Here is a 15,990-nt window from a genome sequence, read left to right on the forward strand (position 1 = left end):
AGTGATCATGAGGGGGCAGCAGAGCCTAGGCTCTGTTTTCAGCTTAAGGTTTAAATGGGGTAGCCTGTGGGAGACACCTTCCAGAACAAAATAAATCCTGAGCTGCATGGCCGGAATTGTAATAAATCATCCTAAACGTGTTAAAAATGACAGCAATAAGGGGACTTTAGAAAGAACCTAGTCCTTAGCAAAAGACAAGTCTGAGTCCGAATTGTCAAATATGACTTTTCCCAGACTTAACACAGGGAGTGGATGAGAAAGCTGGAAATAAAACCCAAGACTCTATCTCTGCAAATCTATGGAAAGAAACATAAGCCCATTTCCAGAAGAAGAACTTGGTTCTCTCCCAGTTGGGAGTCCCAGTATCATGGGAGTATGTGTGAGTCTTGCTTTATGGCATCTTCAGTGGCCAGCAAGTGATGCTGGGGAAGATCAAGAATGGTATGCTTTCTGGCTGTAGATTTTCTTCTTTTCATCTTGAGGCCAAATTCATCAGACAGTACATCCTGAGGGAGAAGAGGTGAGAGAGCTTGGCAGGTGAGAAACAGGAACCAGTATAGGGTATCAGCTGAAGAAAGGACTGGGAACCATGAAAAATTTAATAAATTTGCTTTGTTTTTATTTATTAGAAATATATATTATATTGACTAATAAAAAATCAGAACCGATAGATAAATATTAGAACTTTAAAAATACTTATAATCCTATATACTCAAAGAAAATGCTGAATCTCTTAAAACATTTTTTTATTAAAATGAATTACAATAAATCTTACAAGAAGTTTTGTATAATGTAAAGTTCAGTCCTATGTTTAAGTGATCGCCACTGTTAATAGGCGATTCAGATGCTGTCCTTGGTGCTGAAACAAGGCAGGCAGGAGGAAGAACTTCCCTGTATGAACAAGAGCGCCTCGCCTGAGATCCTAACAAGCCCATCGGAGTTTCCATGGTTTTTCTATTTGAGTTTTCCAGCACTGTACTCTCTCCCCTCTTCCTCCTTGGTACAGGTTTTGTTTTTCATCCGGTTCCATGAATACTCTCAATGGGGAAAAGTTCCGTCAGGCTTAGACAAAGTAAGATCTCCTCACTCCCAGAGCCCACAGCTCCATGTAAAACTGCCTTAAATTGACGTCATCAACACCTGGGGCCTCTGAATTTTGATCTGGAAAGAGAGATAGAACGAGGTGAAGGCTATGTTTATAAGGAACCTGGGATTTGGAAACATAAGAGTCTTGGGACTGGGAAAGTGCTCAGTTTAGAGTCTAGTACAAATCAACTGTCTCCCCCCACTTACCCCCAACTTAAGTAGCTTTCAAAGCATTCTAGCTAGGGAGTTTATCTTTGCCCCAAGGCTTTCCCTAGGGAGTAAGGTGCATGAAGCCAATCATACTTCTTCGGAAGTGTGAATACTTTGAGAGCATTTCTTCTGCCCTGGAACATCCATCCAGTTGAAATAAAATTAAGGTAGCAATCAATGAGTGGTCACCTCTTGCCAAGTGACCAATCTTGGCCTCAATCATAGTGGGACCTCCTGACATTATGTACCTCCTGAGGTGATGCAGTAGCATTATCCATGACATATGCTTAAGAAAAATGTCTAAGCTGGGTCTAATCAAGCCTCTAGACCTAACTGCCAGTTTATAGGAAGTACAGAGGATTGAGGGACAAGGTAAAGGACACCATGAGGAAATAATTAGATATATTTAAAATGTGGGGCATTCCTTAAGACAATCATCCTAGATTCTTAAAAAAATTAATATATTTAAAAGGCAGGAATCAGTTCTAGATTAAAAAGACCAATGTGACACAACAAAAGTCAGTGAGTGAAATTTGTTCATATTTGAAAAAACTAGTAATAAGAGATGTTTTTTGGTTCATTGGAAAAATGGATATTGGATGATATTGTGGAATTATCATCAACTTACTGGGAATGCTAATGGTATTTGGGGGTGTGTACTGAAGTGTTTTATCACTTTTATCATTTTATCAAATGTCATAATGTTTGCAACTGACTTCCAAATGGTCCAGCAAAATTTGTTGGGTATGTATATCATATATATACATACTATGCCATATAATGAAAATGTGGCAACACGTTAAACATTGTTGATCTAGGCGGGGTATTTAGTGCATTACTATTTTGACTTTTATGTGGGTTTGAAAATTAAAACAACTAAATAAACTAAATAAATTGGCCATCAAGGACATACTTAAAGTGGAAAGAAATCTCTGAACCTGGAGCCTCAGGTATCTAGAGAAGGTAGATTCCACCCTGCTGCTTAGCTCCTTCTCCTCCACCTGCTGCCACCCCAAGTTATTGTTCATTTCCCAGCAATGTAGACCTAGATGTCACCTGGACTAACAACCATAAACATGACTTTGCTTTCCTGAAGATCTTACCATGGTAGGAGAGGATATGGGGTCTTAGGGCAGGGGGAGGTGAGCACTTCATCCATGACTTTCTTACCTGTGTTTCAGAATCTATTTGGTCCAGGGAGGGCTGGAAGTTACTATAAATGGAGTCCAAGTGGATGGAGTCATCTTGATCTGGAAGGGAAGAAAGCCCCATGGAAGCAGCTGGTTAGGAAGACAAGCTCCCATCTCTACCTATAATCCCACCCACTGCAGGGCTAGTATATCTCCTTTTTGTCCTTTTCCATGCTTTTGCCTTCTTCTTTGCTCTGCCTTTCATTCACAGAAAATAGCTAGATTTTTTTTTTAATTCCCTCTTTTAGCTGGAGTGTTTAATCCACTTATATTTGTTGTTGTTGTTATGGTAGATTATTTTATTTTTTTTTAAAGATTTTATTTATTTATTCATGAGAGACAGAGAGAGAGAGAGACAGAGGGAGAGGGAGAGGGAGAAGCAGGCTCCCTGCAGGGAGCCCAATGCAGGATTTGATCCCAGGATCCTTGGATCATGACCTGAGCCGAAGGCAGAGGCTTAACCAACTGGGCCACCCAGGCACCCTATTTTCTACCATCTTATTTTGTGCTTCCTATTTGTCATCTCTTTCCTTATCATCTGTTCCCCCTTTCTTGCTTTTCTGTGGATTGACTAAAATGGTTTCCTTGTTCCATTCTTCCCTTCTCTGGAATGTAAAGACTCAATTTGTAGAAATTTTAACACATACATTTAACCTGACAAAATCTGCAGTTAATCACTTGACTGAGCTATAAATCACCTATCAGTGAGCTCACCTACTCCTAAGTGCCTATCGGGGCTACATAGGCAGGTTTGTGTTCTGGAGACATCTAGACCATCAAGTAACTCGTGCCCCGCAGTGGTCTAGTTATACTGTGCCCATGTTTTTTTTTTTTAAGATTTTATTTATTTATCTGAGACAGAGAGAATGAGAGAGACAGAGAGCACATGAGAGGGGGGAGGGTCAGAGGGAGAAGCAGGCTCCCCGCTCTGCAGGGAGCCCGATGCGGGACTCGATCCCGGGACCCTAGGATCATGACCTGAGCCGAAGGCAGTCGCTTAACCAACTGAGCCACCCAGGCGCCCTGCTGTGCCCATGTTTAAACCTCATCCAGGGCCTTGCAGGAGCCAGAGGTGGAAATAGGGGTACAAATGTGGAACTCAATATTTTAGAGATGAAAATACTATTCTCTTTGCTCTTTTAAGTCCTCCCATGTGGAGGACTCCATGCCTCCATGCCTCCCATGCCTCCATGCCTCCATGCCTCCCATGTGTGTCCCCACACTTTGAGACATTTTGAGTGCACTGAGGACTTCCAATACCTTCATGGATGTCAAAGCCAATGTTTTGGAAAGTTCCAGGGGTTGGTCCTCCATCTTCTTCATGCCACTTATACAACTGAGACACTCTAGACTTTTGCCTATTGACAGAAACACCAGAGAGATTCCATGATGAGCAGGGAACCAGGATTTGGGGACTGGTTATGTCCCTCCTTTCCGCTCCCCCACTGTCCACCCTGAGGATGAATGATTGAGGGCAGAGGGATCAGAAAAGGAGGAAGAGGAGCTGGAGGCAAATGGGAGAGGTAGCAGCAGTGACTCACCTTTTCAACTTCCTCTTGGAACGGAGTATGAACATCAAGAGAACAACAAGGATGAGTAGCACTATGGCACCAGCTGCCCCCACAAGCCCATACACCAGGCTCTTTTTGGTGCTGAACTCACAGGTTTCACCACTGTACCAGACAGTGTCCGTGGTCAGGCAGCTGAGAGGGACAGAGGGGGCAGATGGAGAGAGGGAGCATTCTGAGTCAGGGGCAGCCAACACCCACAATCTCCCTGCCTCAGATCCAGCCCTGACCCCATGGGTGCTTAATGAGGAGAGGGTGAGGATGACATTGCTGGGGTGCAGAATGAGGAGCCCTGAGGGGATGGACAGAGGTAAAGTCCAGCTTCCATGGCATGGGCCTAAGAGAGGCCCAATACTAAGCCCAATAGTTTTAGGTTTTGCAGCCCAGGATCTAGAGCAGTTGGCTCACCTCTGGTGCTGCCCCGGGCTGCACCCAGGAACTTGAGACCCCAACAACAACCTTTTTATCCACATACTAACCATCACGTTCTCAGTTTCTCCTTTTCTATCAGGAAAAGCAAATCCCCATCCCCGATCCCCAGCATATACTCTGCCTCTGAAGCTCCCTCCCCTCCCTGGAGACACTCTTTCTAAGCCCTGTTCCTCTCCTCCCCACTCCAGCCTGCAAAATCCTCGCTCAGAAAACCTTCCCAGAACCAGAACATCTGCTCAGGCCTTTGCATGTGTGTGACTCCTTCCCCCTGGTCTCTCTTTGGTTTCATTTCAGTAGGCAAAGCCTGGGACTCGAGCTTTTACAGGCTTTCCACCCTCCCCGTGTGGGTGGGTCACCTTCTCATTTCACCAGTATGGTCTCCCCCTGGAAGCAAGGCTTTATCCTCCCCATCTGATTGGGAGTTTTCTGAAGCTGGGGTTTTCCTTCTGCTTCTTCAGAGCTTGGCACAGTCCTTAGTCTCAACTGCACAAACCCCGGGGAGGGGAGGAGAGCTATTGAGGTCCGTTCTGGACCTGGCCTTGGGGCTCTGGCTACACCGGTCCTTTGTGGCTGGCTGTATTCAAGAGAGGCCAGGACCCACTCCGTGACTTGGCCTTTAGGCAGGGTCTTGAAGGGTGGGGAGGAAGGACAGAGCCAGGCTGGAGAGGGACACTCACTAGCACCGAGGGCCACTGCGTTCTAGCTGGCACTTCCCGAAGTTGCAGTCCAGGGAGCTGTTGAAGCCTGGCATACAGCGGTTGATGCAGATTGGCTTCTTTTCCTTGTACTCCACGAAGAAGTAGGCAGCATAATAATTCCCAACCCTCTCCCGGCATTCCTCTGTGGGGAATGGAGGAGTTGCAGGGACCAGGCAACCAGGCACACAGTCTGTCTCCCCCGCCATCCCTGGAGCCCCCCCCCCCCCCGCCAAGTCACCTACTTTCAGGGTTGTATTCAGTAACTGCTAAGCTCTGCATCTTGGTGGCAGTCGTGTTATAACACAGTACAGCTGTGAATGGAGACACATAGAGCCCCTTAAACAGATTGCTTTAGTAGGGTTGGGGGAGTGGGGAGAGGGGCTGTGATGAGGGGTGGTGGGAAACCCATCCCTGCAGATGGGGAATGCCAGCCTCAGGCCTAGCTCTCCAGCATAATGACCCTCCAAGTGCCCTGTGCCCTCCCCATGTCTTCTCCCACATGCACCTTTGCCAAGAGTCCCACACTATTCATTACATTCAGAAGAATCTTCTCTGCATAACAAGCCATGCTTATTCTCACTTTCCCCGTAGACGGGTGCCCCACAAGATGTAGCCTGCATGTACACCTGCCTTTCCCCCCTCCCCCACCCCAAGGATGACAAAGCTTAAAGATTCCTTGAGGACCCCTTCAAGCCCCTCCCAGAAGCCTAGGAATTTACTTGTGCAGCTATTATTTCTGCTTATTTGCTCCTTGGTTACATTCTGGATTTTTTCCACCACCTCCTGGGTGACCTTAGTGAAAACTTCCTTGTATTCTGGGGTGTAGTTGGTCTTTAGGAGGACTTCATGTTCTACCACAATACTGCCAGCACTGAGGAGAGAAAAAGATATCCGTGAGCATCCTCCCAGGTCATAATAGGTGCTCACTTCTCCAACCCCTTTTCCCAGGCAGGATATGCCCTCCCCATGGGAAGGCAGAGCTGGGGTAAGATGGTTGAAGTGATGACCCGGTGTCTCCTGGGGGAAGGCTTATTCCAGGCACAGTGCTAGTCACTTCCCCACAGGACTCACACCATGACTTGCGCCTCTGACAACTGTCTCAAAGGTTAGGTTCTAGGCAGCTCTATGTGGAAGTCTCGGAAGGCTCAAGGGCAAAGATGGACAGAGGGATGGGACCATGGAAGATCATCCTCAAGGTGTCATCAGATGCATTCCAGCAGGAGACTGGGCAGCTGCCGGCAAGGTGTCCTCAAGAGGTAGGAGGACACCAGAGACTCTTACAGGATTCATGAATTGCTAGGTGGAGGGCTGCAGAAGGTCTGTGAGCCTCTTAAGAGCATGCACAGATTTGAAGCTCATATGTGCATATTTTCTACTCACATACACTTGTGTCAATTCTAAAATGAATCTCTGACACCTAAAAGGTTAAAATTCTAGCCGACAGTCTCTTCCTACTCTGTGCTTAGGAGCTAGGAAAAGCCAGGGGCAAGGCCACCAAGAAAGTGTGGTTTCAGGCACGCTAACAGCTTCCATTTGTTTCCTTTTCTCTCCCCTAGCTCCAAATCCCCAAAGCAGTACATCTTCTGTGTATGCAAAACAGGATCAGAAATACCTGGATGTCAAAGAGCTCTTATTCTAGAATGCAAGTTACTTCTCTCCCATGTGGGTGTAGGGATTATTTACACCCCAGGAATGAGCTTTCTGGGTTTAAAAATACAGCAACAAGTCCAGACTTCCCATGCTCACAATTCAGGATTCCTAAGTAATGGAAGCCCAAAGCACTCTTTTTCCCTTGCTTTCTCCTTAACACTATATTCAGAGGCTTAAACATAAATAGAAGATTGGAAGGGTGTGGTGATACTCCTGAACAACATAAAGAATAGAATAATACAGAATAATAGAGTTAAATGAGATAATAATTATACTCATAGTATATAACATATAGAATAGTGGAATTCAAATAACCTGTAGAATAACGAGTTAGAGGGGACCAGAAGATCTTGTAGCTCAAGGCCATCTTTCACAATAAGGACATGTTCTGGCATCTCCCAGAGTCCATCACTGCCCTCAGTCCCCGTTTTGAAAGCTCCCATGGAGAAAGACGGCTTTATCAAAGCCACACAGGTGTAGTGGGAGTTATGAGGTACAGGAGGAAATCCCGACACTGGCCCTGAGTAGCCGGCTGATCTTGGACCAGCAGTTGGCCCCATGGGGCCTCAGTTCCCTCTTCTGTAACATGAGGATAGATGGTTCCTAGGATTCTTCCTTCCATACTTCCGAGGTGAATGATTCTCACTTCCTATCTGCCCACTCCCAGACCTCTCTGGAGCCCTCAGAGCCCAGCTCTCTCCTCTTATCTGGCCAAAGGTGGTAACATAGAAAACCCAGCAGGAATGTAAAAATACCTGATCCACAGGGCCTGTCTTCCCTCTCTTGCCTGAGAGATAGAGGGAGACATGTAGAGAAGAAGGATGACGTCTGCACCTACAGACTGCCCCATCCCCAGGGACAAAAGAGAGCTCTATGGGGTCAGCACATGCCAAACCCAGAGAGGAAGTTTTAGGACCAGAAAGAAAAATGGTTTTCTCTTCCAGAGGAGCTGAGCTGCTGAAGAGCAGACACGGGGCACATGCTGTGCTCACAGACCACGGGGAGGGGGCGTGGCAAGCCCATATGGTCCCACCTGAGGTGGCCTCTCTTGTTTGAGAGAGAAGGTTTGGGTTCAACACAATTGAGAGAGGAAGAAAAACAGAGGCTGACGGACACATTTCCCCTCCCTGTGATTTTTGTGCAACTTCCTTCCTACTGGTTCTAAGTTCCTCTTGAAAATTATCATGATTCTGTAAACCATGGGAACGATAGCTCCCTCATGATCTGGGGGAGGCTGGGCAACTCCTGTGAACCTCATTGGCCAGCACCATTCTCAGGATTTCAAAAAGTCGAGGTTGATAACGGGGCTGAGATTCTGTGGGGGCAGAATCCTGTGAGAGGTGAGTGAGAGTGAATACCGGCCACCTGTGGACTTGGACACTTTTCCCTGGGGTTTCCCCCCAAGTTCAGTTATTGGGCTTCATCTCTGAAGACAAGTGGGGTGTCCATCACACAAACTGTAACCTGCAAGTGTTCTCGTGTGTCAGTGTCTCCAGCATAAGAGGGCTTCTGTGTGAGTCTTGGCTCTCCCACTCTGTAAGTGACCCCTCAGGCAACTCAATGCCTACCTCTAGGTATCTGTTTGTTCATCTGTGCAATGGGAACAGTCCTGCTGGCCTCACTCACAGGGTGACTAGGAGCTTCAAAATTCGAAAATATATGTGAAACCATAGTTTTGGAGGGTGTTATGGGCTGAACTGTGTTCCCCCAGAATTCATGTGTTGAGGTCCTAACCCCCAGTACCTCAGTCTTTTTTTTTTTTTTTAAGATTTTATTTATTTTTTAGAGAGTGAGCGAGAGAGAAACAGCATGAGAGGGGAGAAACAGGCTCCCCGCTGAGCGGGGAGCCCGATGTGGGACTCGATCCCAGGACCCTGGGATCATGACCTGAGCCAAAGGCAGATGCTTAACCATCTGAGCCACTCAGGAGCCCACCTCAGTCTTAATCCAATCTGAGTGGTGTCCTTATAAGAAGAAATTGGGGGGGCTCCTTGCTGGCTCAGTTGGAAAAGCATGTGACTCTTGATCTCAGGGTCATGAGTTTGAGCCCCATGTTGAGTGAGGAGATTGTTAAAAAAATAAATTAATAAGAACTTTAAAAAAAAATAAAAGAGGAAATTCAGTCACACAAAGACACACCAAGGATATGCTTGAATAGAGGAAAACTGTGTAAGGACCCAGCAAGAAGGCAGTTGTCTACAAGCCAAAGAGAGACTCAGAAGAAACCCAACCCACTGAATGCCTTGATCTTGGACTGCCAGCCTCCAGAACCGTGAGAAATAAATTTCTGTTGCTTGAGCCACCCGGTCTGGAGTATTTTGTTATGAGAGCCTTAGCCAACTAATATAGAGGCAGAGTTACAATTGTCTTTATAATTACGACTATTGCTTCCACTCCAAAGACTTTCTTCCCAGGGGCCACAGATACTTACGACAGCCTTGTGATGTTGACCCCTTGATACTCAGGGATTCCGAGATAAACTATGTTCATCTGAAAGGCAAGGAGGTCACAGTGTCATCACACAGGCCCCAACTTGGAGCCTGCCAGGTCTTTCCATAGGAACTCAGGAAGGCCGAGGGTGGACCTGCTGTGTCCCCCATTCCCGTCAGGAGTCCACACTGTCCCAATGGAGCGGTCCCTCCTCAGAGACCAGTCCCGCCCATGGGGCCCCCATTCCCCTTTCATGAAACCTTGCTTTGTCTTTCCACAAGCTCTCTGGCAAGCCCTGAGGAAAGGAATGAGCTGAGAAACTCACAAGCCTCTAACAAGAGAACAGCCCTCAGCTGCTTTCTTCACCTCTAGAGACTCCTCCCTAGGGAAAGCAGAGTGGCCCAGGGGACTTGCATTCCCAGGCTCACCTCTTTTGTGAATATGTCACTGAAGTTCTGGAATTGTACAGAATTCCGGTCTTCTAGCTCTTTGGTGTACTCCATACTGGTCACTGTCACGGTCATTTCCATCTGGGCAGAGACAGTCTCCGGCGGAGGCTCTGAGGGGGTCAGACAGGAGCACCACTTACTGAGGACAGAGCCAACCTCCCGCCCCGAGTTCCTTCCCAAGGAGACCCACAACTCCAACAATTCTTCCCTGGACAGGGGAGTGGCCTGGGCCCACCACCTATGACCCTCACTCAGGTCTCACCAGAGTGCCCCTGGAGGGTGGGGAGTACACCATACTCCTCATGGCTTTGGGATTGAGCCCAGGGGATCGCGGGTCCTACATTCTTTATGAGAATTCCACACACTTTTTGTATTCTCCTCCATCACACACTCATTTATCTTAAGTGTGTTTTATGGTAAAATTCTGTGTCAAATTTGTGTTTTGTTCCAAACCATACCTTCTTGCTTTATTCATTTTTTAATGTTTCAAATTTCTTACCATTGAGTAATATGGTTGCCCCCAGAAGAGGCCATATTCTTGTACACGCAGAGGGGCAGGAATGGAGGCCCAGTGTTGGAGAGAGCAGAGTCCTGTGGTCTTACTCACCTATCTCAATGCTGGGGACCACTTCCTCACACCTCGGCCCATGGAAGAGGCTAGGGCACACACACTTGATCCCATCCCAGTAGCCGTCATTCTTGCAGAACATGACCCTGTTCTCGCAATGGTCTCCTTGGTAGTCGTTGGGGCAAACACAGACCTGCCCGTTCCATGTCCCTCCATTTAAGCAGGTCCCTGAAACGGACAAGGCCCTGCTTTACCCACACATATTTGCACAACACTTTACAACTTGTACCACATTTTCAAAGGCACTGTCTAATTTGATACTCTCACGAGACCCTGGGGTGAGCAGGACGGTTAGTGTCATCCCCACTTTACAGATGGGACAAGTGAGGTGGAGAGAGGCTAAGAGACCTGCCCAAGGTCCATGTGGAGGCCAGACTTGACCTGGTCTTGGAGTATTCCCGTAAGATTTACTTTAAAGATTTTTTTTTTGAGAGAGAGAGAGAATGAGAGAGAGAGAGCATGGGGGGGACGGTCAGAGGGAGAAGCAGACTCCTCGCTGAGCAAGGAGCTAGATGCGGGACTCGATCCTGGGACTCCAGGATCATGACCTGAGCCGAAGGCAGTCGCCTAACCAACTGAGCCACCCAAGTGCCCCGTACGATTTACTTTAGCCCTGAAAAGAAAGGAACGGGAAACCTAGTGTTGTCAGGAGTGAGGGACCACACAGTCAAGGCTGAGGAAGAGAAAAGAGGAAACAGAAACTAGGAATATCCAGAGGAACTTGACCAATCTAGATTCCAGCAAGCCTGAGAATGAGTATGTCATTGTCTCTCCAAAACCTGCTTCAGAAGAGCTCATACTGGAAACTGTTGCCATTGTGACTATTCGTGATTCCTCTTTATTTTCTGGGATGTGGAGTTTGAGGGAGGAGTGTAACTTCCCACAACCTGCCTGGAAAAGTGATAGCTCTGTTCCCTTTGGGTTTTCTTTCTTTCTTTTTTTTTTTTCTTTTTAAGATTTTATTTATTTTATTTATTTATTTGACAGAGAGGGAGCACAAGCAGGGGGAGTGGCAGGCAGAGAGAGAAGCAGGCTCCCCACTGAGCAGAAAGCCTGATGTGGGGCTCAATCCCAGGACCCCGGGATCATGACCTGAACCTAAGGCAGATGCTTAACCAACTGAGGCACCCAGGCGCCCCCTTTTTTAAGATTTTATTTATTTGCCAGAGAGAGACAGCAAAAGCAGGGGGAGCAGCAGGCAGAGGGAGAAGCGGGTTCACCGCTGAGCAAGGAGCCTGACGCAGGACTTGATACCAGGACTCTGGGATCATGACCTGAGCTGAAGGCAGATGCTTAACTGACTGAGCCACCCGGGTGTCCCTCCCTTTGGCTTTTCTTTAAAAGAGCTGTACCTGCACAGACTAGTATTCCAGGTGTGTTTTGTCTAAGGAGGCACATGAGATATGCACATACTCTAGGAAGACCTGCCCCACCTCTGCCTCCTGGTCTACCCCTCTCCTACCAGATTCAGAGTGTGTAGACCACACCCATGGCCATCACATCACAGAGCTTCTGGTTACAGGCCTTTGGTCCAAGACATTCAGGAAGAATGAAAGAATAAAGATCCATGAATCCAAATCAGCCTCTCTCTCACTCTCTCTGTTGTGTGTTACTGAAGATGTCCAGACCTGATCTAAGTGCTGAGCACAAGCTTGTGCACAGCAGCAAAAGCAACTACTGGGGTGTGTGACTTGTTGCCCAAGGGTCTACAGGGAAAGCCAACCTACAGGGAATAAGAGGAAGATGAAGGGAGACCATCTGCCTTCAGACAGGTGGTCAACACCAGCTGAAGGCCTGGTGGTCATGCATTCACTACAAGACACCTGTGGGACTTCCTAGGGACACAAGGTCCAGTCCTCCCCTCTGAAGATGCTCAGTACCTCCATCTGAGAACCAAAGAGCTCAACAAGACAATGCCACATTGGAGAGAAACTAAAGAACAAAGCCACATAAAATAAAGGCCAGGGAAAGAACTTGCCAGAGAAAGAATTCACAGAGTGGTGAGAAGATGCAGTAGCCAAATGCTGAAGAACTTCCCTTCATCTTAACTTCAAGACAGGATTGGGCAGTGCCCCAGGGAGACACAGATCATATGTCTCTGGGCATATCTATGGTACATCTAAACCAGTAAAGTCTTCAAGTAGTGTGTTTTTCTTAATGTATGGCAAATATCCTCTCTCACTCTGATAATAAATCTCACAAGTATAAGAGTATATTTTAGGGGTGCCTGGGTGGCTCAGTCATTAAGCATCTGCCTTCGGCTCAGGTCATGATCCCAGGGTCCTGGAATCGAGCCCCACATCGGGCTCCCTGCTCCATGGGGAAGCTTGCTTCTCCCTCTCCTACCCACTCCCCTTGTGTTCCCTCTCTTGCTGTGTCTTTCTCTGTCAAATAAAGAAATAAAATCTTTTTTAAAAGTATATTGTATAATATATATTGTATATTATGTATTACATAAGGACAGTATGTTATAACGGTAGGTATGGAGTGGGGCAGGTCTCATCTTACCAGAGCAAAGAGAGCTGAGTGAGCTCTAAACACAGAGAAAAGACAGGGAGGCATAAGGATACGGAAACATTCAAGGGCATAGAGGCAGAGCTCAGAGCTGATAAAAGTGAACCTTCTTGGCTTCTATAGTGGATGAGCAGAAAATAAGAAAAAAACAAAATGATTGAATGGTAGCAGAGAGATAGTTGCCAATGGCATATGTGAGTACTCTTGGCAACACACTCTTACAAAAACAAACAAACAACAACAACAACAACAAAAAAACCTTAGCACTTAAGCATGAGCAAAATCGACAAGAAAAGCCACTAAAAAGACATGAAATCCAAATGAAAGATATGAAGTTCATGAAACTATAGGATATAAAACAGAGTCTCACAGAGTACAAAAGGAAGAAATGGAGTGTGCAGACACTTTGCTGGGGATTGAAGGGGTCCATGCAAAGAGAGGTAAAGTGTGTTTTATGATAGAGTGGACGTAGCTCTAGAACCAACGGGCAGGACGGGGAGGTCAGAGACAGGGTGACAACACTGATGACATTTGATCTCATGGGAAACAAGAAAGAGAAAAAGAAGAGTATTAAGGGTTAAAAGTTAAGAATCACATGGAAATCAGGCACCTGGGTGGCTCAGTTGGTTAAGCGACTGCCTTCGGCTCAGGTCATGATCCTGGAGTCCCAGGATCGAGTCCCGCATCGGGCTCCCTGCTCAGCGGGGAGTCTGCTTCTCCCTCTGGCCCTCCTCCCTCTCATGCTCTCTCTATCTCATTCTCTCTCTCAAATAAATAAATAAAATCTTAAGAAAAAAAAGAATCACAGGAAATAGAGTGAAAACATACTTAAGGTGCATAAGGCAAAATCAAGAACTTTCTTACGTGGTGTGGTTGCAGGCGGAGTAGAGGTTGGGTTCGGGGAGCTTCTTATTGTAACAGTGGTCGAGGTAGTAGAGACAACAGGGACTGTGGTGGATGTAGTACTGCTGGGACTGCTGGCAGTGGAAGTTGGACTGGTACAGGGTCGTGTCGAAGAATGCCCCGGGGTGCTCCTGGCGGTGGAGGTTTGAGTGGTAGAGGGTCCTGTGGAAGAATGTGCTGTGATGCTACTGGCAGTGGGAGTGGGACTGGACGTGGCTCCCGTGGAAGACGGTCCAACGGTGCTACTGGCAGTAGGAATTGGGGTAGAAGCAGGTCCTGTGGAAGTCTGTCCACTGGGGGCACTGGCGGGGGAAGTCGTCGGGGCGGAAGCAGGCGTGGTAGAGGCAGAAGTGTGCCCGCCGGGGTTACTGGTGGGGGACGTCGTCGGAGAGGAAGCAGGCGTGGTCGAGGCAGAAGTGTGCCCGCCGGGGGTGCTGGTGGGGGCCGTCGTCGGGGAGGAAGAAGGGGTGGTGGAGGCAGAAGTGTGCCCGCCGGGATTACTGGTGGGGGACGTCGGCGGAGAGGAAGCAGGCATGGTGGAGGCAGAAGTGTGCCCGTCGGGGTCACTGGTGGGGGACGTCGTCGGGGAAGAAGCAGGCGTGGTGGAGGCAGAAGTGTGCCCGCCGGGGTCACTGGTGGGGGACGTCGTGGGGTCGGAAGCAGGCGTGGTGGAGGCAGAAGTGTGCCCGCCGGGGTTACTGGTGTGGGACATCGTCGGGGAGGAAGCAGGCGTGGTCGAGGCAGAAGTGTGCCCGCCGGGGTCACTGGTGGGGGACGTCGTCGGGGAGGAAGCAGGGGTGGTGGAGGCAGAAGTGTGCCCGCCGGGGTCACAGGTGGGGGACGTAGTCGGGCCGGAACTAGGCGTGGTCGAGGCAGAAGTGTGCCCGCCGGGGGTGCTGGCCGGGGACGTCGTCGGGCCGGAAGCAGGCGTGGTGGAGGCAGAAGTGTGCCCGCCGGGGTTACAGGTAGGGGACATCGTCGGAGAAGAAGCAGGGGTGGTGGAGGCAGAAGTGTGCCCGCCGGGGTCACTGGTGTGGGACGTAGTCGGGCCGGAAGTAGGCGTGGTGGAGGCAGAAGTGTGCCCGCCGGGGTTACAGGTAGGGGACATCGTCGGAGAAGAAGCAGGGGTGGTGGAGGCAGAAGTGTGCCCGCCGGGGTCACTGGTGTGGGACGTAGTCGGGCCGGAAGCAGGGGTGGTGGAGGCAGAAGTGTGCCCGCCGGGGTTACTGGCGGGGGACGTCGTCGGGGCGGAAGCAGGCGTGGTGGAGGCAGAAGTGTGCCCGCCGGGGTCACTGGCGGGGGACGTCGTCGGGGAGGAAGCAGGGGTGGTGGAGGCAGAAGTGTGCCCGCCGGGGTCACTGGTGGGGGACGTCGTCGAGGAGGAAGCAGGCGTGGTCGAGGCAGAAGTGGGCCCTCCGGGGTTACTGGTGGGGGACGTCGTCGGGTCAGAGGCAGGCGTGGTGGAGGCAGAAGTGTGCCCGCCGGGGTTACAGGTGGGGTACGTCGTCGGGGAGGAAGCAGGGGTGGTGGAGGCAGAAGTGTGCCCGCCGGGGTTACTGGTGGGGGACGTCGTCGGGGAGGAAGCAGGCGTGGTGGAGGCAGAAGTGTGCCCGCCGGGTTTACTGGTGGGGGACGTCGTCGGGGAGGAACCAGGGGTGGTGGAGGCAGAAGTGTGCTCGCCGGGGTTACTGGTGGGGGACGTCGTCGGGGAGGAAGCAGGCGTGGTCGAGGCAGAAGTGTGCCCGCCGGGGTCACTGGTGGGGGACGTCGTCGGGGAGGAAGCAGGGGTGGTGGAGGCAGAAGTGTGCCCGCCGGGGTTACTGGTGGGGGACGTCGTCGGGGAGGAAGCAGGCGTGGTAGAGGCAGAAGTGGGCCCTCCGGGGTTACTGGTGGGGGACGTCGTTGGGTCAGAGGCAGGCGTGGTGGAGGCAAAAGTGTGCCCGCCGGGGTTACTGGTGGGGGACGTCGTCGGGGAGGAAGCAGGGGTGGTGGAGGCAGAAGTGTGCCCGCCGGGGTCACTGGTGGGGGACGTCGTCGGGGAGGAAGCAGGGGTGGTGGAGGCAGAAGTGTGCCCGCCGGGGTTACTGGTGGGGGACGTCGTCGGGGAGGAAGCAGGCGTGGTGGAGGCAGAAGTGTGCCCGCCGGGGTTACTGCAGGGGGACGTCGTCGGGGAGGAAGCAGGGGTGGTGGAGGCAGAAGTGTGCCCGCCGGGGTCACTGGTGGGGGACGTCG

General features: G+C 49.7%; 1 protein-coding gene across 1 annotated transcript; it reads right to left on the reverse strand.

The window, feature by feature from the left end:
- Positions 1-709: 709 nt before the first annotated feature.
- MUC17 (mucin 17, cell surface associated) lies at positions 710-14,470 on the reverse strand. The gene is made up of 11 exons (XM_064590327.1): positions 13,720-14,470; positions 10,321-10,509; positions 9,693-9,823; positions 9,266-9,324; positions 5,904-6,055; positions 5,427-5,495; positions 5,164-5,326; positions 4,028-4,189; positions 3,747-3,844; positions 2,467-2,546; positions 710-1,161 (listed from the first exon to the last, which is right to left on the reverse strand). Exons 1-11 carry the CDS (start codon positions 14,468-14,470, stop codon positions 1,120-1,122), a joined length of 1,896 nt encoding a protein of 631 aa, XP_064446397.1. The 3' UTR covers positions 710-1,119.
- Positions 14,471-15,990: the final 1,520 nt, after the last annotated feature.

This window comes from Mirounga angustirostris, unplaced genomic scaffold, assembly GCF_029215605.1.
Source record: "Mirounga angustirostris isolate CCGP_5_RB_7025 unplaced genomic scaffold, mMirAng1.0.hap1 SCAF_5, whole genome shotgun sequence".
Taxonomy (NCBI): domain Eukaryota; kingdom Metazoa; phylum Chordata; class Mammalia; order Carnivora; family Phocidae; genus Mirounga; species Mirounga angustirostris.